At 41.5% G+C, this 26,217-nt stretch overlaps 2 protein-coding genes across 6 annotated transcripts in view; both read right to left on the reverse strand.

Annotated features, from left to right (window-relative positions):
* Nucleotides 1–203: 203 nt before the first annotated feature.
* Nucleotides 204–7,364, reverse strand: LOC106572027 (BCAS2 pre-mRNA processing factor). Its single transcript, XM_014145732.2, has 7 exons — nucleotides 7,125–7,364; nucleotides 3,177–3,269; nucleotides 2,934–3,004; nucleotides 2,619–2,780; nucleotides 2,314–2,364; nucleotides 492–572; nucleotides 204–405 (listed from the first exon to the last, which is right to left on the reverse strand). The coding sequence occupies exons 1-7, from the start codon at nucleotides 7,215–7,217 to the stop codon at nucleotides 279–281; spliced, it is 678 nt and encodes a 225-aa protein (XP_014001207.1). The 5' UTR covers nucleotides 7,218–7,364; the 3' UTR covers nucleotides 204–278.
* Nucleotides 7,365–9,093: 1,729 nt separating this feature from the next.
* Nucleotides 9,094–26,217, reverse strand: part of LOC106572026 (DENN domain-containing protein 2C) — a 42,648-nt gene continuing 25,524 nt past the window's right edge. For all 5 annotated transcript variants that reach the window (XM_014145727.2, XM_014145729.2, XM_014145730.2 and 2 more), the window contains 8 exons: nucleotides 26,044–26,184; nucleotides 25,683–25,831; nucleotides 25,222–25,399; nucleotides 24,797–24,838; nucleotides 11,353–11,455; nucleotides 10,913–11,149; nucleotides 10,690–10,776; nucleotides 9,094–10,607 (listed from right to left, as the gene is read on the reverse strand). In XM_014145727.2, the coding sequence (XP_014001202.1) occupies nucleotides 10,582–10,607; nucleotides 10,690–10,776; nucleotides 10,913–11,149; nucleotides 11,353–11,455; nucleotides 24,797–24,838; nucleotides 25,222–25,399; nucleotides 25,683–25,831; nucleotides 26,044–26,184 (963 nt within the window). In that variant the 3' untranslated portion in view covers nucleotides 9,094–10,581. The remainder of the gene's footprint in view (nucleotides 10,608–10,689; nucleotides 10,777–10,912; nucleotides 11,150–11,352; nucleotides 11,456–24,796; nucleotides 24,839–25,221; nucleotides 25,400–25,682; nucleotides 25,832–26,043; nucleotides 26,185–26,217) is intronic.

Consider the following 26,217-nt stretch of genomic DNA (forward strand, 5'->3'; position numbering starts at 1 on the left):
GACAAGCATTGATAAATAAAATAAAAACACTAAATCAGACTTCACCTCTGAAGTGATCGAGGTACACCAAATATGCTCTACACAGGACCAATAGTTTTCCAACGGTCACTGTCTGAGACTAATGTAAAGACTGTCATAAGAAGCTGTGCAGCCAAGGCAACTAGGTTCTTAAAGTCTGGAGGGATAGTCCTGTTCTTTTCACATTGGTTTTCGTTGTTCTCAGCTGCAAGCTCAACATTTCCTTTCTTGTAAAATGTCTCTTCTGCAAGGTTCTGTTTCTAGAAGTCCTGTCGAATGTTTTCCTTGTTCTCGTCACCACGCTGCTGTTTGAGCTGTCCAACTTCATTCTCCAACTGGACGATGGCACGTTCAATCTCATAGTTCTTACTTACGAGGGACACCCAACTGTTACAAGAGAGATGGCATGGATTTAGAAATCATACCACAGTTGAGAGAACAATAATGAAAAATACAGCATTTACAGAACTGACTTTGACTCCAGCTCTCTCAGCTTGGCCCCGCCTGCAAGCTGATCATTCTTCCGTTGCCAGTTCAAGTCCTGAATCTGCTTTCTGTATAAATGACACACCAGAAAATGTTGTGAAAAATACACTGCTCAAAAAAATAAAGGGAACACTTAACACAATGTAACTCCAAGTCAATCACACTTCTGTGAAATCAAACTGTCCACTTAGGAAGCAACACTGATTGACCATACATTTCACATGCTGTTGTGCAAATGGAATAGACAACAGGTGGAAATTATAGGCAATTAGCAAGACACCCCCAATAAAGGAGTGGTTCTGCAGGTGGTGACCACAGACCACTTCTCAGTTCCTATGCTTCCTGGCTGATGTTTTGGTCACTTTTGAATGCTGGCGGTGCTTTCACTCTAGTGGTAGCATGAGACGGAGTCTACAACCCACACAAGTGGCTCAGGTAGTGCAGCGCATCCAGGATGGCACATCAATGCGAGCTGTGGCAAGAAGGTTTGCTGTGTCTGTCAGCGTAGTGTCCAGAGCATGGAGGCGCTACCAGGAGACAGGCCAGTACATCAGGAGACGTGGAGGAGGCCGTAGGAGGGCAACAACCCAGCAGCAGGACCGCTACCTCCGCTTTTGTGCAAGGAGGAGCAGGAGGAGCACTGCCAGGGCCCTGCAAAATGACCTCCAGCAGGCCACAAATGTGCATGTGTCTGCTCAAACGGTCAGAAACAGACTCCATGAGGGTGGTATGAGGGCCTGACGCCCACAGGTGGGGGTTGTGCTTACAGCCCAACACCGTGCAGGACGTTTGGCATCTGCCAGAGAACACCAAGATGGGCACCAGTGGCGAATTTGCCAATCACAGATGAAAGCAGGTTCACACTGAGCACGTGACAGAGTCTGGAGATGCCGTGGAGAACGTTCTGCTGCCTGCAACATCCTCCAGCATGACCAGTTTGGCGGTGGGTCAGTCATGGTGTGGGGTGGCATTTCTTTGGGGGGCCGCACAGCCCTCCATGTGCTCGCCAGAGGTAGCCTGACTGCCATTAGGTACCGAGATGAGATCCTCAGACCCCTTGTGAGACCATATGCTGGTGCGGTTGGCCCTGGGTTCCTCCTAATGCAAGACAATGCTAGACCTCATGTGGCTGGAGTATGTCAGCAGTTCCTGCAAGAGGAAGGCATTGATGCTATGGACTGGCCCGCCCGTTCCCCAGACCTGAATCCAATTGAGCACATCTGGGACATCATGTCTCGCTCCATCCACCAACGCCACATTGCACCACAGACTGTCCAGGAGTTGGCGGATGCTTTAGTCCAGGTCTGGGAGGAGATCCCTCAGGAGACCATCCGCCACCTCATCAGGAGCATGCCCAGGCGTTGTAGGGAGGTCATACAGGCACGTGGAGGCCACACACACTGAGCCTCATTTTGACATTACATCAAAGTTGGATCAGCCTGTAGTGTGGTTTTCCACTTTAATTTTGAGTGTGACTCCAAATCCAGACCTCCATGGGTTGATAAATTGGATTTCCATTGATTATTTTTGTGTGATTTTGTTGTCAGCACATTCAACTATGTAAAGACAAAAGTATTTAATACGATTATTTCATTCATTCAGATCTAGGATGTGTTATTTTAGTGTTCCCTTTATTTTTTTGAGCAGTGTATATACTGTATATGCAGAAGCTCATTATTGACTTGCAGAAGCTTGTCAACACAGTTTGTGTCAGACTGAGTCCAAAACTATTACTAAACAAGCTAACCATGAGGAATGTGATGCACAACCTGGAAATTGTAAAGCAACGTTTTCACACCATTTACTTACCTACATTTCTGTAGTTCTTTTTGAGCCAATTCAATCATAAAGGCCAGGTTACTGTGGAGTGGAAATAATGACAAAGATTAAGGCAAAGTCGAAAAATCCCTGTGAATCTATACTTTACCCTTCAGGACAAGCATGTCTAAACTGAATGTAAAAAGACTGCTCTCCTCTACTCTCAAATTAAATGACTAATCAAACCCCATTTGTTAGCTTAATTCAAATCAGTTGGGTTGTCCCCCCTGACGCTTTCTTGGAAACTAAAATAAATGAAGAGCTCTACTGGGCACAAGCAGCAGCCACCGACTCACTCATTGTAGACCTTCCATGCATTGGTACCGTAGTGTGCCATAAGTTCCAGGTTCTCAATGCGCACTGCTTGATGCTCCAGCTGAGCCATGGAGTTGTTCACACTCTCCTGCCATGCAGTGATGTCATTCTTCTGCCCTGATGATGGAGCTGGAAGCTCATATCTGCACAGGTGAAACAGAAACAGTTGAGTGTACACTCAGAGGACGACGAGGGTTTAAATGCATCAAGTTAGAACTGAATGGGGGATTGACAGTTAGCAAGCTTTTTTTAACATGACTGTTCGTGCTCTGAGCAAAAGAGTAGACTGGGTTTACCTCTTCATGCTGAGAAGTTCCAGGGGCTGCCGGGCTGCTAGCCTCTCAAACTCATTCCTCATGATTTCAGTCTGATGGGTGATATAAGCATTAGTATTTGCTTCACATAATGTCATTGTCGAGCAGCGTAGATTTCACAGTTGACAGTGACGAGTCAGTCAAAAGCCAGCCTCATGGCATTAGTTTACATAGTAATTTATGCCTTTTTGTTTTTATAGCATGAACTGTGTATGTGGTACTTACTTCAAATGTAGTGAAATCAGGTGTTGGCATATAACTGAGGTAGTTCTTGGTGGGTCTGTATCGGCGAGTCTCCTCCTCTACCAAGGCTGCAGCCTGTGTATGGAAAATAATACAGATTGACAGCATACTAGTACAGTAGACTAGCTAGACTTGTGACTGTGGGGTGACCTAAAAGCAGGGGTTGGAACCTAAATTATTTTCCAATAGTTTTGTTCTGAACAGAACCATTATTTTTTTCATTCTCTTCCACTTTTCCAAACTGCAAAATAAAGTTCTGAACGGTATGAACCCCAAAAAGTACCAGTTTATATTTGTCCTTTCTAAACTACTTCACCAATCAGTGCAGATAGAGTAGCTTGTTATGGTGCAGGCAAGCTATAGTTGTTTACATGCATGATGGACAGACAATTATAGGGACGAGATGCGACTGAAATTTTGCAGATGGGAAGAGAGCAAGAGAGGATGAGGAGGAAGTTTGGCTTGAAGCACTGGGCATCTTGTTATGACATGTTTTATCTGAATTAGGCCCACAGAATTATACCCATGGAGGAGCGGCTTCTTTGGAGGGACTTTGAAAAACTTTTAATTTCCCGAGACTTGGTTTAACGTTGCCAGGGATAGCTAGCTAACGAACTTGGGTGTGCAGAGCAGCACCAGGATTAAAAACACGTTTTACCTTTTTGTAGTTAATAAAGCCAATGTGAAACGTGATAACTATAGTATCCCCAACTAGCATTGGAAAAGTTAATCCATTCTTCTCTAAAAATCGAATATCTGAATCACGTTTGTAACGTCAGTAGGCTACAGTAGCCTGAGCTTCAGAGGGGCAGGTTGCCTACACATGCACACTGGCAAAGATTTTCAGCTGGCAGGCTAGCTGAGCAACGCTCAACTCCGTTCATTTATATCGAGGCTGAGTCGAGTTTTGATAACTGTTCGTGGGATTTGCTAGCAAAAACATTGGGTCACTAATCGGTCGATTCTCGTAAAAATGTGAATTCTGAAAACGCTTTCCTGCACCTACAATTACTTGTATCGAATACAACCAACTTTTTCCTCAACTCAACACGAATGAGCCAATTGAGTCGGTCAGTGCTATCCGGGATTCTTAGAACCCTGACCATTGTTGAAAGTAGATTATGTTACACACCTAAACGCGCGCACACTTATTTTATAGCCTAGGTGTAATAATAGAATTACATTTAGAAACCCTATTAATTTCATATGATCTGTGTGGGCCTAGTAGCCTAGGCATACAAGTAAAGTTAACCTCAGTTCACTGTAAAATGAAAAAACATTTTTCTAATATAACTGGCATAATATGGGCAAGTTACACTTTGTAATGGTAATGACAATGGGTTATTGATCTATTAGTGGCACGTCACAAAATGTTGACCATCCATATTTACTATGTTAAAATCAGGGGTTGGAAATGAAATCGTCCAATCGTTTCGTTTTAAACAGAACATATTTTTCCCCGCTCCGTTCCATAGTTCCGACCAGCAAAAGAGAATTCTGAACCGGTTCGAAATCCCCCCCAAAAAGTTAACGGTTTATATCGTTCCTTTCTAAATCTCTTTTTTAGAACATTTAGCTCGACATTAAATTGTTTCACCAATGGATAGAGCAGACTTTTGGAGCAGGCAAGCTATGCATTGGACAGACAAGTGAAGCGTAAGGTGCGACAAATTTAGTGGGTGAGGAGAGCGCTGGGCATCTTGTTATATGCATTATCTGAATTATACCTACGGAGACGCGGCTTCTATGAAGGAACTTTGAATGTCTGAACTTCAGAGAGTAGGATAAACGTTGGACCAGAGCTAGCCATTGATCCTGACTCAGTTCAATTACATAATGCCACCTAGAGTTTGCAGAGCGTGACCAGAATTAAAACACGAATTACCTTTTTGCAGTTAATAAACCCAGTGTGAAACATAACTATAGTATCCTTTAACGAGCATTGAAAAAGTTAATAAATTCTTCACTAAAAAGTTCAGAATCGCGCCTGTAACATCAGTAGCTACAATAGACTATGCATGCTTCGGAGGTAGGTAGCCTACACACATGCAAAGATTTCAAACCCAATACTTTTTTTATTTGTCACATACATGCGTTTGCATATGTTACTGCAGGTGTAGCGAAATGCTGGCAGGCAGACACTGGAATAGGTTTGAGTGACTGAGGTCTTTGCATATGTGCTTAGTTGCGTTTTTTTGTGGTACTCGGGGAAAAAAATGCCTGAAAGTAAAATAACGTTATTAACCAGTTCCCATGCTTTTAAAATAACAGTTCTGTTCCCGAGCAGTATAGATTTCTTTCATTCTTGGCTCTGTTCCTCCAAAAAAAGAGATGGTTTTTCAGTTCTATTCCTTAACTGGTTCTAACCCCTGGTTAAAATTGAACTAGGTTACTTAAAATGTCAAATGTAATATACAGCAAACAAGTATTTTTCCAATATTGTAGCTGGCAAAATATGGGCATGTTATGCTTTGCAATGTGAATGACAATGGATTATTGATCTACTAGTGGCACACCTCACAAAACATATTTAAACTGGCATAATATGGGTGCCTTCAAAATTCACTAATATACACTGAGCCTACAAAAAAAGAGCAGGTGTTACTAATTTCCATGACAGACTGACCAGGTGAAAGCTATGATCCATTATTGATGTCACCTATTAAATCCACTTCAATCAGTGTTGGTGGAGACAGGTTAAAGAAGGATTTTTAAGCATTGAGACATGGATTGTGTATGTGTGCCATTCAGAGGGTTACATTCCCATATTTCCTTTACTTAGATGTGTGTATATGTTGTGAAATATTACTGCACTGTCGAAGCTAGAAACACAACCATTTCGTTACACCCGCAATAACATCTGCTAAACACGTATGTGACCAATAAAATATCATTTGAATGGGCAAGACAAAATATTTATTTGCCTTTTAAGAGGGTATGGTATTAGGTGCCAGGCTCACCGGTTGGAGTGTGTCAAGAACTGCAACACGGCTGGGTTTTTCACAATCAGTTTCCTGTGTGTCATTCAAACTTATTCCAGTGTCTGCCTGCCAGCTGAAAATCTTTGCCTGTGTGTGTAGGCTACCTGCCCCTACCTCCGAAGCATGCATATTTTAAGATGGCATAATATGGGGATCTTATGGTATGCAATGGTCATCAACCTGGACTAATGATCTACTAGTGGCACATAACAAAAAGTATAGGGTCAAAGTTAACTGTAAAAATCATAAGAAAATTAAAGAATGTGACGTTAACTACATTTTGTTGGTCAAACACTTTAAAATGTATACCGTTTCTTTAATGAAATACGAATAAAAAACATCTAGCTCAGTGTATGGTGTTTAGGTCATGACTGTAAGCACATCTTGCGTTAACAATTTAACATTTGCTGAACAGCAAAGCATCCCATTAGGCTACTGATAGTTATTTTTGATATGGCACGAAAATGAAAAACGATTTGGTATAATTTTGATTATGGAAGATTGAGGCACACTTATTCAAACAGTTAACTTGGAATAATTTGTTGCTTTCGTCTGTGTATCCGACTCCGTTTCCCCACCAGAACACACGCGATACTGAACATGTGATCTTTGGTTTTACAAAGTATAGCAAAAACTATACATAGCCTTTCTTCTTAATCAACCGCAGTTATGAACTAAATTCTATATTCATAAATGTAAAGGAGTCGGAAAACGGTGAGAATGAATTTGAACAATATAAATAATTTATAACAAAAAAAGCAAAATCAACCTGATAATGGTCTTTATTTATATATATATATTCCCCTGACTGTTTGTATACTCCGTTGTTTACTCTTCCTCTGTTGTATATTTTGAATGGCTTTAAGAAAACGGAGTTGAGCGTTTCTCAGCTAGCTCATGTCTGATGCTAGTTAGTTCGCAACAGGTTATGTATGGAGCAGATACTTACCGCCTCTCTAACGCCCGTTGCATCATAACCCTGGTCAAAATACGGTAGGGCATCGACAAATACTTCACCAGCTACTGATGAAGTTCCAGCCATATTCAGTTTAGTTGTTTGTTTGCTAGCACCGATCGATGGATGGCTAGCTAGCTAGCTAGTTGTCTCAGCAGCAAAACAACGCAGCTGGTCGCTCCTGCCGTTTTCCGGAAGGCTGGACGTATCTTTCGTTGGTGTTTTATGGCCCTTGGTTTTATAGCGCCCCTTACGCCTTGGAGTGATTCTTAATCTAAAATTACTATTTCATAATTATGTAACATAGCTAATAATACATCTTTCAACACGTGCCATTTGCATCCTGAATTTGGTGTTTATCAGGTAATATCTTAGGTCCCTAGGACTAATTACCACAAAAATGGCACTACATTAGGAAAGAAAATACACAACTCACCTGACCTGACACAGGGAGACCAACGTGTTGAAGTAGTGGAGTCATGAATGAATTCCAAACGAACATTTCACATTTATTTTGACATGTATGATGGTCATTTCACGTTTATAAAAATATAACATAAAAAAACATACAATAGTTCAAAATTGTACCTGTTGAGATGCATATTTTACAGTGCCTTCAGAAAGTATTCATACCCCTTGACTTATGCCACATTTTGTTGTTACATTCTGAATGGATTAAATAAAACAACTCAGCCATCTACACACAATACCTCAGAATGACAAAGTGAAAACGTGTTTTTTTAAATTTTGGCTAATTTTGCTAATTTAATTTAGTATTCACACTTGAGTCAATACTTTGTAGAAGCACCTTTGGCAGCGATTACAGCTGTGAGTCTTTCTGGGTAAGTGTCTAAGAGCTTTCCACAGCTGGATTGTGCAACATTTGCCCATTATTGTTTTCAAAATTCTTCAAGATCTGTTAAATTGGTTCTTGATCATTGCTAGACAACCATTTTCAGGTCTGCCATAGATTTTCAAGTAGATTTAAGTCAAAACTAACTGAACTACTCAGGAACATTCACGATCTTAGTAAGCAACTCCAGTGTGGATTTGGCCTTTAGGTTATTGTCCTACTTAAAGGTGAATTTGTCTCCCGGTGTCTGGTGAAAAGCAGACAACCAGGTTTTCCTCTAGGATTTTTCCTGTGTTTAGCTCTATTCCATTTCTTTATTATCCTGAAAAACACCCCAGTCCTTAACGAATACATGCATACTCAACATGATGCAGCCACCACTATGCTTGAAAATATGGAGAGCGATACTCAGTAATGTATTGTATTTACCACGGACATAACGCTTTGTATTCAGGACAAAAAGTTAATTGCTTTGCCAAATTGTTTGCAATATTACTTTAGTGCCTTGTTGTGAATAGGATGCATGTTTTGAAATGTTTTATTCTGAACAGGCATCCTTTTTTCATTCTTTACATTGGATAGTATTATGGAGTAATGAGGATGTTGTTGATTCATCTTTTCACAGCCATTAAACTCAGTTTTAAAGTCCCCATTGGCCTCAAGTTGAAATCACTGAGCGGTTTCTTCCCTTTCCAGCAACTGAGTTAGGAAGGACGCCTGTATCTTTGTATAGACTGGGTGTATTGATACACCATCCAAAGTGTAATTAATAACTTCACCATGCTCAAAGGGATACTCAATGTCTTCTTTTTATTTTCCTCATCTACCAATAGGTGCCCTTCTTTGCGAGGCATTGGAAAACCGCCCTGGTCTTGTGGTTGAATCTGTTTGAAATTCACTGCACTTATTGCACACAGAATGAGTCCATGCAACTTATTATGTGTGACTTGTTAAGCAAACTTTTACTCCTGAACATATTACCTCGACTAACCTGTACCCCCGCACATTGACTCGATACCCTTGTATATAGCCTCGTTCTTGTTATTTTGTTACTTTTTAGAATTATATATATATATATATATATATATATATATATATATATATATACAAATAAAATATATAAAATATGCCATATTTAAAGTAACAAATATTTTGTTACTTAAAAATCTGCATTGTTGGTTAAGGGCTTCTAAGTAAGAATTTCACGGTAAGGTTTACTCCTGTTGTATTCAGCACATGTGACAAATACACTTTTATTTGAACTTAATAACAAAGGGGTTGAATACTTGACATTTTCAGCTTTTCATCAAGTTGTAAAAAATTCTAAAAACATAATTCCACATAATGGGGTATTGTGTGTAGACAGACCAGTGACAAAAAAAGTAAAAAGATTAAATTCAGGCTGTAACACAAAATGTGAAAAATGTCAAGGGGTGTAAATACTTTCTGAAGATACTAAGTATGCAACTCCAGTCAATAGGAAGGAGGTGTGACTAGTTAGTTTCTGGTCTCTAGTTGTGACTTTTTAAAACCCACATGAGAACATCAAAAATGTTTTTAGCAAACTTTGTGCATTGGAATGTTGGATACATGAGATTAAGACCCAGTTCTGATCATTTAAAATCACATCCTTAGTCAAGGTGGTCTAGTTCAATATGTGCTTTCACCCGTCCTATCAAATGACTGAGGAAAGGGTATCCAAACAGGCTCATACAATCTCAATTGAAGTTCACAAAGCAAAAATATGCATAAAAAGTAGCTAAAATATTGTAAACAAAATATTTAGTTACAGAATAAGCTATACAAAATTCAAAATATGTGAGAAATATGAATTGTAATGTATTATCCTAATGATCCAAACATTACTTGGAAGATTTGTCAAGGCCATCAAAATGTCAGGGACAACATACATTAGCCTCAATTAAAAAAAAACTCTAAAATATGTCATGTCATATTTAAAGTAACAATCATGCACATAATAAAAATAATTATTCTTACATTGTTCTGTAGCAGAGTGGGGAAGGGTATCAAGAGTAGCCTTATTTATTCATTTCCAACTAGACACGAGTTCCAAACTAAACTTAAAATTAACATTATATCCATAATATGGAGACCAAACACTTAAAAGACTTGGCTAAAACAAACATAAAAAATGACTAGCAAAAACACAAAAACGCATGGGTTAGTTTATCATGGCACAACATCTGTTAAGTTAATACCGAGTCCTGTAGCTGAAATGTTTTGTGCAGATTTCACAAGTACATGGTGTTTGCTCCTGCCTTTCCTCTGACATCTCAAAAGTCTTCATCGAAGTTTGTTTTGCCATAAATGCACATTTCCAGTTTTCCTCCAATTACAATTGCACTTCACTCCAGCTTGGAATGCATTCAGGGCAATACGAAGAGACTGGTCATGTCTCAAGCAGAGAGCCCTCTATCTAGGACTGTGGACCTCTGTGCCCAACACCGTTATGTCCTGGTCGAGTCATGTACATATCTATATAGCTGTAACATCATAGCACATGTGTCTCGGCCAATCCGGCAGATGGCTCTCATCCTCCCTTACAGAAGCATTTTCAACCAGACTGCTGACAGTCTGTCACTTCTTCTGTAGGAATTTCATCCCTGAAAATAAAATTGACAAAATTATTTAACTCTTGACAGTAAAAGTCATAACATTGGATGTTATGAACGGAGCACTACTAACCAATTCCCTTGAGTCCCTTGAGGAACCCGCTAGATTCAGACTCCGGGTTTGAAGCCAAATATTCTGCAGCTCTAACTTCAAAAAGCCCTGTGGGAGGGGGAGAAAAGCTTAGTACAAGGTCCACAAGAAAATACATTTTGGTAAGAGGTGATTACTTAGAGGAAGGAAGAATGCATTCTCAAAGTATTCCAACAACAGGGCCACTGATAGGCCACGCCCTGACCTTTGCCCCCTCCCTTGCGCAACTCTTTGTCGTGGATGAAGCCGGAGAACATCTGCGTGTCCATGAAGAGCTGCAGGAACTGGCGGGCCCCACGGGAGGGGTGGGACTTACAGAAGCTCTCCCTCTGCAGCTCCCTGGCCCCGCTGGCGCCCATGTGGAGGGAATAATGGCCCACTAGCTCCACGAAGAAATGCACAAAGGCCTCTGACACCAGGGAGCTCAGCTCACACTGCTGGCCTGCATGGACAGAAGGTAGGGAGGGGGATAGTCACTTATAAAATTAGATGGTGTCAAAATGGAGAGGTGAGTAAAGAACGCTTTAAGAAATTTCTTTCTATACAATTACACTTTATCCAACCTGGACAGGGAGACAAGGAGACATTGTTTCATCAATGTTTTGGCTACGAGGCCGTTTTAAGGGAATAGTTGGCTGTGCTAACCTGTGCGGTCTCCGTCTTGCCGCAGTATCTGCCCTCTCTCCTCCAGGATCTGCTGCAGTGCAGCCTGAAGCTTACTGGGCAAGATACAGTCCTCATCGCCAAGCTGAGAAACAAGGAGTAGTTAAGAGGTCAGGGCAACTCACATCATCCAAGAGAACCTCCCACTGGACACAAACTGGTTGAAGCAATGTTTCAACATAATTTGTCAATGTGGCTGTGAAATCTACATTGGATTTGAAAAAAAGTAATCAACATTGTTGGTTATTGTCTTGACGTTACCCTACAATAGGGGGCGCCACAGCGCATTTTGGAAAAAATTCGTGCCCATTTTCAACGGCCTACTAATCAGACTCAGAAGCTAGGATATGCATATAATTAATACCTGTGGATAGAAAACACCCTAAAGTTTCTAAAACTGTTTGAATGTTGTCTGTGAGTATAACAGAACTCATATGGCAGTCAAAACCCCGAGACCGATTGAACCAGGAAGTGGAATTCTGAATTGTGGACTCAACTTCACGTCGTTGCGTATTATTCACACCGTGAGATATCGTTCATTGAGCACTTCCTATTGCTTCCACAAGATGTCGCCAGTCTTTACAAAGTGTTTTGAGCCTTCTACTGTCGAAACTCAGTGAATGAGACGCGTTGGAAATTGGTCACAGGGGGAGGGCCATCACCATTATGACGCCGGCGGCCCTGTCTACCCCCACCTTTGGAAACGGTTTGAAACACAATGCAATCATCCCCCTCGAATCTTATTGGCTCTCTTGTTGAAACAGGCCCTGAAGATTTATGTTATACAACGTTTGACATGTTTGAACGAACCTAAATGGGAAAAAAATGTTTTATTTCGAAACGGCTGTGGCGCGCCCTGGAGAGTATTTGGATACACCATTCAGACGCGCTAACAACAGCAAGCTAATGGAACATAAAGGATGGACTTTTTCGACCGAAAATACATCTGTTGTGGACCTGGGATTCCTGGAAGTGCTTTCTGATGAAGACAACTAAAGGTAAGGGATTATTGACAATATTATACAACATTAGATGTGATATGCGATTGTTCCAAGATGGCGCCGAGCTGTATTTACTAGCTCATTTTCTGAGTATCGCATCCCCTTTTATCGCTAAGTGTGATTACCCAGTAAAGTTATTTTTAAATCTGGTATGACAGGTGCTTTCAAGAGATATTCATCTATAAATCTTAGAATGACAATATTACATTTTAAACATGTTTTCGAATAGTAATTCAGTAAATTGTAGCTCTGTTTCCCTGGATTGCATTTGACGGGAAAATAGTTAGTCAACGTCAGACGCCGATGTAAAATGCTGTTTTCATATATAAATATGAACTTTATTGAACAAAAGAATGCATGCATTGTGTAACATGATGTCCTAGGTGTGTCATCTGATGAAGTTTGTAAAAGGTTAGTGCTGCATTTAGCTGTTTTTTGGTTATTTGTGATGCATGTGGTTGGTCGGAAAATGGCTATGTTGCTGCTTTTACGATGGACTCCTCTAACATAATCTAATGATTTGCTTTTCCTGTAAAACCTTTTTGAAATCGGACGACGTGGGTTGATTCAGGAGAGGTGTATCTATAAAACGATATGAGACAGTCCTATATTTGAATTTTTTTTAAAATTAAATTTCGTTATGCTAATGTCGCTAGGAGTTTTCCCTGGATTTTGATCCCGCTGACGGGACGAGACGCTGAAGAGGTTTTAAGGGCATGTAAGTAAGCATTTCACGGTAAGGTTTACACCTGTTGTATTCGGCGCATGTGACAAATACATTGGATTTGAAAAAAAGTAATCAATGTTGTTGGTTACTGCATTGTTGGTTAAGGGCTTGTGTATGTGACCAATACAATTTGATATGCTTGTAAGTAAGCATTTCACTGTAAGGTTTACACCTGTTGTATTCGGCGCATGTCACAAATACAATTTTATTTGAACTTAATAGGCTTGCCGTAACATAGGGCTTGAATACTTAGACATTTTCAGCTTTCAACCACAGGATTGTGTCATCATAGCAACCAAATTTTGATATAGGTTGAATTTGTATCTTTAAAACAATGTCAGATCTTTAACATTATATCCACTATCCGAAAAAAAATACAATATGCTGGACAGCACCTCCTACTGAAGAATTGATCTATTTACAGCTGATCTCCCATCCAGGGTTTTAATCTTTCCCAGCTTAAATCAAATGTCACATTACAGTGAAATTCTTACTTACAAGCCCTTAACCAACAATGCAGTTAATAAAATACCAAAAAAATTAAAAATAAGAATAACAAATCATTAAAAAGCAGCAATAAATGACATTTTTTAATTTCACCTTTATTTAACCAGGTAGGTTAGTTGAGAACAAGTTATCATTTGCAACTGCGACCTGGCCAAGATAAAGCATAGCAATTCAACACATACAACAACACAGAGTTACACATGGAATAAACAAAACATACAGTCAATAATACAGTAGAACAAAAGAAAACAAAAAGTCTATATACAGTGAGTGCAAATGAGGTAAGTTAAGGCAATAAACAGGCCATGGTGGCGAAGTAATTACAATATAGCAATTAAACACTGGAATGGTAGATGTGCAGAAGATGAATGTGCAAGTAGAGATACTGGGGTGCAAAGGAGCAAGATAAATAAATAAATAAATACAGTATGGGGATGAGGTAGGTAGATAGATGGGCTGTTTACAGATGGGCTATGTACAGGTGCAGTGATCTGTGAGCTGCTCTGACAGCTGGTGCTTAAAGCTAGTGAGGAATATATGAGTCTCCAGCTTCAGAGATTTTTGCAGTTCGTTCCAGTCATTGGCAGCAGAGAACTGGAAGGAAAGGCTGCCAAAGGAGGAATTAGCTTTGGGGGTGACCAGTGAGATATACCTGCTGGAGCGCATGCTACGAGTGGGTGCTGCTATGGTGACCAGTGAGCTGAGATAAGGCGGGGCTTTACCTAGCAGAGACTTGTAGATAACCTGTAGCCAGTGGGTTTGGCGACGAGTATGAAGCGAGGACCACCACCGAGACCTACAGGTCGCAATGGTGGGTAGTGTATGGGGCTTTGGTGACAAAACGGATGGCACTGTGATAGACTGCATCCAGTTTGTTGAGTAGAGTGTTGGAGGCTATTTTATAGATGACATCACCGAAGTCGAGGATCGGTAGGATGGTCAGTTTTACGAGGGTGTGTTTGGCAGCATGAGTAAAGGTTGCTTTGTTGCGATATAGAAAGCCGATTCTAGATTTAATTTTGGATTGGAGATGCTTAATGTGAGTCTGGAAGGAGAGTTAACAGTCTAACCAGACACTCAGGTATTTGTAGTTGTCCACATATTCTAAGTCAGAGCCGTCCAGAGTAGTGATGCTGGACGGGCGAGCAGGTGCGGACAGTGATCGATTGAATATCATGCATTTAGTTTTACCTGTGTTTAAGAGCAGTTGGAGGCCACGGGAGGAGAGTTGTATGGCATTGAAGCTCGTCTGGAGGTTAGTTAACACAGTGTCCAAAGAGGGGCCAGAAGTATACAGAATGGTGTCGTCTGCGTAGAGGTGGATCAGAGATTCACCAGCAGCAAGAGCAACATCATTGATGTATACAGAGAAGAGAGTAGGCCCGATAATTGAACCCTGTGGCACACCCATAGAGACTGCCAGAGGTCCGGACAACAGGCCCTCCGATTTGACACACTGAACTCTATCAGAGAAGTAGTTGGTAAACCAGGCGAGGCAATCATTTGAGAAACCAAGGCTGTCGAGTCTGCCAATAAGAATGTGGTGATTGACAGAGTCGAAAGCCTTGGCCAGGTCGATGAATACGGCTTCACAGTAATGTCTCTTATCGATGGCGGTTATGATGTCGTTTAGGACCTTGAGCGTGGCTGAGGTGCACCCATGACCAGCTCTGAAACCAGATTGCATAGCGGAGAAGGTACAGTGGGATTCGAAATGGTCGGTAATCTGTTTGTTAACTTGGCTTTCGAAGACCTTAGAAAGACAGGGTAGGATAGATATAGGTCTGTAGCAGTTTGGGTCTAGAGTGTCACCCCCTTTGAAGAGGGGGATGACCGCGGCAGCTTTCCAATCTTTGGGAATCTCAGACGATACAAAAGAGAGGTTGAACAGGCTAGTAATAGGGGTTGCAACAATTTCGACAGATCATTTTAGAAAGAGAGGGTCCAGATTGCCTAGCCCGTGTGATTTGTATGGGTCCAGATTTTGCAGCTCTTTCAGAACATCAGCTATCTGGATTTGGGTGAAGGAGAAATGGTGGGGGCTTTGGCGTTTGCTGTGGAGGGTGCCGGGCAGTTGACCGGGGTAGGGGTAGCCAGGTGGAAAGCATGGCCAGCCGTAGAGAAATGCTTATTGAATTCTCAAATATAGTGGATTTATCGGTGGTAACAGTGTTTCATAGCCTCAGAGCAGTGGGCAGCTGGGAGGAGGTGCTCTTATTCTCCATGAACTTTACAATAGCGGGGCTATATACAGGGAGTACCGGTACAGAGTCAATGTCAATGTGCGGGGGCACCAGTGTCGAGGTAATTGAGGTGATATGTACATGTAGGTAGAGTTATTAAAGTGACTATGCATAGATAATAAGAGAGTAGCAGCAGCGTTCCGGGGGGGGGCTTTTGATTAGCTGTTCATGAGGTTTATGGCTTGGGGGTAGAAGCGATTTAGAATCCTCTTGGACCTAGACTTGAAACCCTAGGCCTTAGCTGTGTTACTGACGATTACCATTATGCTATAGTGAGAATGATTGAGAGATCTCCACTTAACTAAATATACTGACGAAAAATGTAAAAAGCAACATGCAACAATTTCAAACATTTTACTGAGTTACAGTTCATTTAAGGAAATCAGTCAATTGAAATAAATTCATTAGGCCCTAATCTATGGATTTCACATGACTGGGAATACAGATATGCATCTGTTTGTCGCAGGTAGGGGCATGGGTCAGAAAAACAGTCAGTATCTGGTGTGCCCATTTGTCTCATGCAGCACGAGATCTCCTTCACATAGAGTTGATAAGGCTGTTGATTGTGGCCTGTGGAATGTTGTCCCACTCTTCAATGGCTGTGCGAAGTTGCTGGATATTGGCGGGAACTGGAACACACTGCCATACACGTTGATCCAGAGCATCCCAAACATGTTCAATTGGTGACATGTCTGGTGACTATGCAGGCCATGGAAGAACTGGGAAATTTGAATTGTGTACAGATCCTTGCAACATGTGGCCGTGCATTATCATGCTGAAACATGAGGTGATGGCGGCGGATGAATGGCACGACAATGGCCCTCAGGAGCTCGTCACGATAAAATGAAATTGTGTTAATTGTCCATAGCGTATGCCTGCCCATACCATAACCTCACCATTTGGCAACTCTGTTCAAAGTTGACATCAGCAAACCCATTCACCCACACGTCTCCATTCACGGTGTCTGCAATCTGCCTGGTATAGTTGAAACCGGGATTCATCCATGATGAGCACACTTCTCCAGTGTGCCAGTGGCCATCAAAGTTGAGCATTTGCCCACTGAAGTTGGTTACGATACCGAACTGCAGTCAGATCAAGACCCTTGTGAGGACGATGACCACGCAGATGAGCTTCCCTGAGACGGTTTGTGCAGAAATTCTTTGATTGTGCAAACCCAGTTTCATCAGCTGTCTCAGGTGAAGAAGCCTGATGTGGAGGTCCAGGGCTGGCATGGGCTGGCTGGCATGTTTACGTGTGGTATGCAGTTGTGAGGCCAGTTGGATGTGCTGTCAAATTTTCTAAAACAACGTTGGCGGCGGCTTATAGTAGAGAAATTAAGATTGAATTATCTGGCAACAGCTCTGGTGGACATTCCTGCCGTCAGCATGCCAATTGCACACCCCCTCAAAACTTGAGACATCTGTGGCATTGTGTTTTAGAGTGGCCTTTTATTGTTCCCAGCACAAGGGGCACATGCTTCATGAACATGCTGTTTAATCAGCTTCTTGATATGCCACACCTGTCAGGTGGATGGATTATTTTAGCAATGGAGAAATGCTCACTAACAGGGATGTAAATACATTTGTACACAAAATTTGAGAAAAATAAGCTTTTTGTGCATATGGAACATTTCTGGGATCTTTTATTTCAGCCCATGAAACCATAGGCTATCTTACAAACTAATGTAACATTCAACCTTAAAATGAGTAACACATCCATAGCCACATTGAGGTTACTGTAACTATACAATTATTTTAATGTAATCATATGTTCAAGATAGCATGCATACACTACCGGTCAAAAGTTTTAGAACACCTACTCATTCAAGGATTTTTCTTTATTTTTACTACATCAAAACTATGACATAGCACATATGGAATCATGTAGTAACCCAAAAAAGTGTTAAACAAATGAAAATATTTGAGATTCTTCAAATAGCCACCCTTTGCACATTCTTGGCATTCTTTCAACCAGCTTCACCTGGAATGCTGCTTTTCCAACAGTCTTGAAGGACTTCCCACATATGCTGAGCACTTGTTGACTGCTTTTCCTTCACTCTGCGGTCCGACTCATCCCAAACCATCTCAATTTGGTTGAGGTCGGGGGATTGTGGAGGCCAGGTCATCTGATGCAGCACTCCATCCCTCTCCTTCTCAGTCAAATAGCCCTTACACAGCCTGGAGGTCATTGTCCTGTCGAAAAACAAATGATAGTTCCACTAAACCCAAACCAGATGGGATGGCATATCGCTGCAGAATGCTGTGGTAGCCATGCATGTTAACTGTGCCTTGAATTCTAAATAAATAACTGACAGTGTCACCAGCAAAGCACCTCCACACCATAACACCTCCTCCTCCATGCTTCACGGTGGGAAACACACATGCAGAGATTATCCGTTCACACACACTGTGTTTCACAAAGACACGGCAGTTGGAACCAACAAAAAAAAAATCGGCAATTTGGAATCCAGACCAAAGGACAAATTTCCACTGTTCTAATGTCCATTGCTTGTGTTTCTTGGCCCAAGCAAGTATCTTCTTCTTATTGGTGTCCTTTAGTAGTGGTTTCTTTGCAGAAATTCGACCATGAAGGCCTGATTCACACAGTGTCCTCTGAACAGTTGATGTTGACATGTGTCTGTTACTTGAACTCTGTGAAGCATTTATTTGGGCTGCAATTTCTGACGCTGGTAACGATAATTAACTTATCCTCTGCAGAGGTAACTCTTGGTCTTCCATTCCTGTGGCGGTCCTTATGAGAGCCAGTTTCATCTTAGCACTCCTGGTGACTGGTTGGCTGGTTGAGAGAATGCCAAGAGTGTGCAAAGCTGTCATCAAGGCAAAGGATGGCTATTTGAAGAATCTCAAATATAAAATATATTTTGATTTGTTAAACACTTTTTTGCTTATTACATGATTCCACATGTTCTTTCATAGTTTTGGTGTCTTCACTATTATTCTACAATGTAGAAACTAGTAAAAAGAAGAAACAAAACCTTGAATGAATAGGTGTTGTAAAACTTTTGACCAGTAGTGTAGGTCATCTCAGGTCTATAGAGATCTTCACAGTTGCTGTAATACTCTCTGTAAAATCTAAAACTTCACTTGCATCAGTGTTTTCCCTATATTCATAAAACTTTGCCACTACTCCCAAAAATATATTTAGTAGAAAATAATTTGAGATGGTAAAATGTTTTCAGGGTGTAAACTTAAGACTAAAACCAGATAAAGTATGTAAAGATAATGGAGCTATACATTTTTAAATAAGATCATCTTTGACAACTAACAATCACCAAAATAACTAGACAGTCAGGGACAATTTAAATTTCCCAAAATGTCATGGCACGTGACCCCCATTGATTTAGTTATGTTTGAGTCACTCAGACAGCATAAAAACTCTGCATAAGCAATGGCAAAATGTGTAAAATTGCAGAAAAAGATAGTTGGATGTCCTTTGGGTGGTGGACCAATCTTGATACACACAGGAAACTATTGAGTGTGAAACTCAGCAGCATTGCAGTTCTTCAAACAAACCTGTGCGCCTGGCACCTACTACCATACTCTGTTCAAAGGCACTTAAATATTTTTGTCTTGCCCATTCACCCTCTGAATGGCACACATACACAATCCATGTCTCAAGGCTTAAAACTTTCTTTAACCTGTCCTCTTCCCTTCATCAACACTGATTGAAGTAGATTTAAGAAGTGACATCAATAAGGGATCATAGCTTTCACGATATCATGGAAAGACCATGAGTCCTTCATGTTTTGCACAGTCAGTGTATATATAGTCATTGAACGCTGGTCACTTCTTATTTCATTTATTTATTGTTGTTTACTCACTGTCTATGTATACATTGTATTCTCGCCATAGCTCATCCTAATATACTTACTACTGTACATTTTCTTTTCCAAAATATATATTTTCTATACACACACCATGTATTTATATTCTGGATTCTCACACATATATTTTGGATTGTTATTTCTTCATTAGATTTTTGATTATTTGTGTATTTCTATTGTATTTGCGAGACATTGTACTGCACTGTTGGAGCTAGTAACATAAGCATTACGCTACACCTGCTATAACACCTGCAAATCTGTGTACACAACCAATAAACTTTGATTTGATGATGCACAGTGATAGCACATTGTATAAGTAAACATATCTGACATTGTATTCCCATTTGAACGTTGCTGTGCTTTTTAAAGGGAGAGTGCACTTCTTGCATAGTCCCACGGCGGGACATAAATAACAGCCGCTCCAGCTCGAGCCAACGGCAGGCTCAGGACTGGAGTCCAGCAAACAATAGCCACCCAATTGTTTAAGAAAATCGATGCATCAACATCATGATCGTCTTCTTTGTACAGACGAAGAGTATACTCCTGTGTAACTGTTTAAGAATGTTTTGCACCATGTGAAGGAAAAAACCTCAGTTGCTCAACAGAAGTCCTCTCCTACAATGGTTAAAATTGAGCTAAATTTAGCTTAGATTATGACATAATTGGCTTACATTATGAATTATTATTTACATGCTTACTTGTAATTTTGTTGTAAATTGAGATTAGTCTCAAAGGGGAGGAATATGGTGGGAAAATTACAAACTCTGTTATTCACATGTGCTCTATAAGCCTTAAACCTGTACATTTCCACTGTCTGTTTTTGTCATGTAAGAAGAAGCTAGTGTTCTTCCACTCTTGTCTTTGTGTAATGTGGTCACGCGGCCAAAGACAAAGGGCCGTCTGAGAGTGACAACAGTGAGTCCATCCTGTTCTTCTCATATCTTTCAACGGCACAGCTGTGTGCAGATATGAAGAGAAGAGGCTAGCTTGAGCAGAAGCAGCTAGATAGTAACAAAACTGGCGTTATCACTTGTTTGTACGCTATGTTCCCACACACTTGCTAAACTGCCATGTAGACAAAGGTTATAAAAGCTGAGACCCAACTCTTGTTCGTTGAGCCTTAACTCTGCACCATTGATTGATTGTTAATTGCTCCAGATTTGCAAATCTTATAATAAAATTGTTGTTTGAAGAATCTACACAGTCTCTCATCCTTTCTGGTTAGTATTTCCACAACACAATTTTCACAGAATAAATGTTTGATTCATATATCGATGCCACACAGGCTGTTTTCTAAATGAGAAGAGTTTCTGGGCAGTTCTTTAAAATGGTTGAAAGTGCAGTGATAGACATTTGGGTGACAACTAAACCCAAAAATCATAAATTGTTTTTCCATTGGAATTTGGTTGTGCTTGCAGATTGTTGAAAGCATAGTAATAACTATACTTTTGGCTGTCTTTTTGAGTGGGTGAATGTAGGTTGTAATCTCATTTATCAGCATCAACCAAATATTACCCTATTATCCACGTTGAAATGACATGGTGTGCCCAGCTGCCTTGTTCCACTAATGATGTGAAACAAGGCAGCTGGCTACCCATATACTGTGCATCATTGATTCTCCTATTAAAAAAATTTCGCATTTTTATTTCACCTTTATTTAACCAGGTAGGCTAGTTGAGAACAAGTTCTCATTTACAACTGCGACCTGGCCAAGATAAAACAAAGCAGTTTGACACATACAGTAACACAGAGTTACATATGGAATAAACAAGCAGTCAATAATACAGTTCGAAAAGTCTATATACAGTGTGTGCAAATGAGGTAAGATAAGGGAGGTAAGGCAATAAATAGGCCATGGTGGCGAAGTAATTACAATATACCAATTAAACAATGGCGTGACAGATGTACAGAAGATGAATGTGCAAGTAGAGATACTGGGGTGCAAAGGAGCAAGATAAATAAATACAGTATTGGGATGAGGTAGTTGGATGGGCTATGTACAGGTGCAGTGATCTGTGAGCTGCTCTGACAGCTGGTGCTTAAAGCTAGTGACGGAGATATGAGTCTCCAGCTTCAGTGATTTTTGCAGTTCGTTCCAGTCATTGGCAGCAGAGAACTGGAAGGAAAGGTGGCCAAAGTAGGAATTGGCTTTGGGGGTGACCAGTGAAATATACCTGCTGGAGCGCGTGCTACGGGTGGGTGCTGCTATGGTGACCAGTGAGCTGAGATAAGGCGGGGCTTTACCTAGCAAAGACTTATAGATGACCTGGAGCCAGTGGGTCTGGCGACGAGTATGAAACGAGGGCCAGTGTACAGGTCACAGTGGTGGGTAATGGGTGGGTAGTGTATGGGGCTTTGGTGACAAAACGGATGGCACTGTGATAGACTGCATCCAATTTGTTGAGTAGAGTGTTGGAGGCTATTTTGTAGATGACATCGCTGAAGTCGAGTCGTAGGATGGTCAGTTTTACGAGGGTAAGTTTAGCAGCATGAGTGAAGGATGCTTTGTTGTGAAATAGGAAGCCGATGCTAAATTTAATTTTGGATTGGAGATGCTTAATGTGAGTCTACAGTCTAGCTAGACACCTAGGTATTTGTAGTTGTCCACATATTCTAAGTCAGAACCATCCAGAGTAGTGATGCTGGACGGGCGGGCAGATGCGGGCAGCGATCGGTTGAAGATAATGCGTTTAGTTTTACTTGCATTTCAGAGCATTTGGAGGCCACGGAAGGAGAGTTGTATGGCATTGAAGCTCATCTGGAGGTTAGTTAACACAGTGTCCAAAGAACAGCCAGAAGTATACAGAATGGTGTCATCATAGAAACTAGCATTCAATATCAGCGGCCCAATAGGATCTCAGTGAGAAACAGAAGCGAAACTCCTTAGAAACTATTACTTACAGTGCATTCATTAAGTATTCAGACCCCTTGACTTTTACCACATTTTGTTTAGTTACAGCCTTGTTCTAAAATTGATTTAAAAAAAAATGTTACCCCTCATCCATCAACACACAATACCTCATAATGACAAAGCAAAAACAGGCTTACATTTTTTTATAAACTGAAATATCCCAGTTACATAAGTATTCAGACCCTTTACTCAGTACTTTTGGCAGTGATTACAGGCTCGAGTCTTCTTGGGTATGATGCTACCAGATTGGCACACCTGTATTTGAGGAGTTTCTCCCATTCTTCTCTGCAGATCCTCTCAAGCTCTGTCAGGTTGGATGGGGAGCGTTGCTGCACACCTATTTTCAGTTCTCTCCAGAGATGTTAGCTCGGGTTCAAGTCCGGGCTCTGGCTGAGCAACTCAAGGAAGGACATTCAGAGACTTGTTCTGAAGCCACTCCTGAATTGTCTTGGTTGTGTGCTTAGGGTTGTTGTCCTGTTGGAAGGTGAACCTTCGCCCCAGTCTGAGGTCCTGAGCGCTCTGGAGCAGGTTTTATCAAGGATCTCTCTGTATTTATTCCCTCGATCCTGACTAGTCTCCCAGTCCCTGCCACTGAAAAACATCCCCACAGCATGATGCTGCCACCACCATGCTTCACCCCAGGGACGGTGCCAGGTTTCCTCCAGATGTGACACTTGGCATTCAGGCCAAATAGTTCAACCTTGGTTTCATCAGACCAGAGAATCTTCTTTCTCATGGTCAGAGTCCTTTAGGTGCATTTTGGCCAACTCCAAGCGGGCTGTCATGTGCCTTTTACTGAGGAGTGGCTTCCATCAGGCCACTCTACCATAAAGGCCTGATTGGTGGAGTGCTGCAGAGATGGTTGTCCTTCTGGAAGGTTCTCCCATCTCCACAGAGGAACTCTATCAGAGTGACCATTGGGTTCTTGGTCACCTCCCTTACCAAGGCTCTTCTCCCCCGATTACTCAGTTTGGCCAGGCTGCCAGCTCTAGGAAGTCTTGGTGGTTCCAAACTTCCATTTAAGAATGATGGAGGCCACGGGATTCTTGGGGACCTTCAATGCTTCAGAAATGTTTTGGTACCCTTCCCCAGATCTGTGCCTCCACAAAATCCTGTCTCGGTGCTCAATGGACAATTCCTTTGACCTCATGGATTGGACATGCACTATCAACTGTGGGACCTTATATAGACAGGTGTGTGCCTTTCCAAATCATGTCCAATCAATCGAATTTACCACAGGTGGACTGCAATAAAGTTGTAGAAACATCAAGGATGATCAACTGAAACAGGATGCACCTGAGCTCAATTTCAAGTCTTATAGCAAAGGGTCTGAATTATGGGTTATTGTGTGTAGATTATAAATGTAATCCATTTTAGAATAAGGCTGTAACGTAACAATATAGAAAAAGTCAAGGCGTCTGAATACATTCAGAATGTACCGCATAACACGTTCCTACACAATTTCCAGATTTCACAGATGGACCACTTAGAAGTTAAATCAAGGGGACATTTTTTATTTTTGTCACTGATAGAACATAGGCGTTCATCAAATTGACAGGAGTTTCATGATTTTTATTTCTGGGGGTGGATAATCCCTTTAATATTCTCACTATATGAACTTGGACTACATCCAAGAGAAATTCAAGCTCTGGCATAGTGTAGTATTATATTAAACTCCCGAGTGGCGCAGCGGTCTAAGGCACTGCATCTCAGTGCTAGAGGCATCACTACAGACCCTGGTTCGATTCCAGGCTATATCACAACCAGCCGTGATTTGGAGTCCCATAGGGTGGCGCATAATTGGCCCAGCGTCGTCCTGGTTTGGCCGTCATTGTAAATACTCATTTGTTCTTAACTAACTTGCCTCGTTAAATAAAATACCAATAAATACAAATTTAACAATGTCACTTCAAAAGACAATCCCAGGACAAGGACGGAGAGCAGACATGCACAGACAAAGTCTTCCTCATGTCCTAGTCACTTGTCATGTTTTGGAACCACACCCATCCTTCATGAGTTGCTATTAAATACAATTCAGTTGATAAAGCATGGCACTTGCAACGCCAGGGTTGTGGGTTCGATTCCCGCAGTGGACCACTACAGGCAAAAGTAAAAATAATGTATCCACTCAATAATGTAAGTTGCTCTGGATAAGAGCATCTGCTAAATGACTAAAATGTAAAATGTACACACCTGTTTGACAAACTTGTCTGCGCATAAATCTACAATAAGCACCTAGAATGCAAACAGAGAGAGAACATAGAAAATATCAATTGACAACAGGAAAGCAGGTCAAAGTATTGGGCTTCAAATTAGACATCAGGGACTGTCTACCATTAACTGTTAGTAACTATTTGAAGTTTGATACTCCAGTTATTTGTTAGTCTTACTGTAATTACATTTATAAAACTACCACTAGGTGGCTCAAATACTTTTAAGTCTGATAAACCATTGTGTGCGACAGAACACTAAATAACCCTAACCTTAATCCTTTACCAAGGAACTAATCACTCGTGTACTTCCTCATCAATTCTGATGAAATCGAAAATGTTGTCCTTTGTAGCATGGCCATCTATTGACTAGCCACTGGGAATCAGATGGTGAGCTTTGTCACTTACCTCCTCTATGGGAAGCTCCAGCAGCTCGGGCAAGCAGGGAGCCAGCGCCCCCATGAGAAAGGGAGTGGGAGAGCAGCTGATGTCCAACATGCTGGCGGGTAGCACAGGTACAAAGGTATGCTGCCATGTGAACGGGTAAAGCAGCGCCAGCGCAGCATGGCCACAACGAGACAGCACACTGAAGAGAGGAGAAAGGGATAAAAATATGTTAAATTCCAGAGAAGAGGCATGTCAAAGATATGGAGTCCATACAGTCTATTCAATACAATTAACTAACTCGGACTACATTATGTACTTATGAAAACTTACACACAGCACTTTTTCACACCGACCAACAGAAGAGCAAAACACACAATACATTCCACCCTGAACCAGTACTCTGCAGTACCTGCCCTCCCACTGTCTCCCAAGTCAAGCTGGAGATGCCAGTGAAGCTGTGTGTACTAGAGGAAACTCATCACCTGAGTTTGTTAGCAATAAAGATGACCCTCCTCTCCAGTAGCAGAGAGGCAAACACCTGCAGGAGTCTCCCAACGCTCAGGCACTGCAGCAGGCTCTCAAAGTCCACATGCTCCAGCCTCGAGTCCACCGGGCGGCACAGAGTCAGCACCTGACCACACACACACACACACACACACACGCACGGCTATTTCTCTTACAACAGTTGGTTGCTGGGCAGAGACATTGCACATGATTACAGGTGTTGTTGACATAGTGTCCGTAATAAAGAGCTAGGTAGGAACTGTTACTTCTCTTAACATCCTGCAGTAACTCTTTTCCTATAGTCCTAGGGTGACTTCCTCTTAGTTGTGATTATGTTACCTCATTTCCTGAGCCTGGGAGGAAGCTCTTGACTGTGATGGTGCGTCCAGGGGCGGGGAAAGGAGCCTCCATGACGCTACACATGAAGGGGGACACCAGGGCAGGACAGATCTCCCTGCGCCTCTCTACCTCCTCCAAGATCTGAAAACATACCCACCCACACGCACACAAAGA

The sequence above is a fragment of the Salmo salar genome, chromosome ssa15 (genome assembly GCF_905237065.1).
Source record: "Salmo salar chromosome ssa15, Ssal_v3.1, whole genome shotgun sequence".
Lineage (NCBI taxonomy): Eukaryota > Metazoa > Chordata > Actinopteri > Salmoniformes > Salmonidae > Salmo > Salmo salar.

Coding starts and splice junctions, on each gene's coding strand:
- LOC106572027 (XM_014145732.2), bottom strand. CDS start 7,217: ATGGCTGGAACTTCATCAGTAGCTGGTGAAGTATTTGTCGATGCCCTA. Junction 3,005..3,176: donor CTGATTTCACTACATTTGAA/GTAAGTACCACA, acceptor ATCACCCATCAG/ACTGAAATCATGAGGAATGA. Junction 2,365..2,618: donor GCATGGAAGGTCTACAATGA/GTGAGTCGGTGG, acceptor TCCACTCCACAG/TAACCTGGCCTTTATGATTG.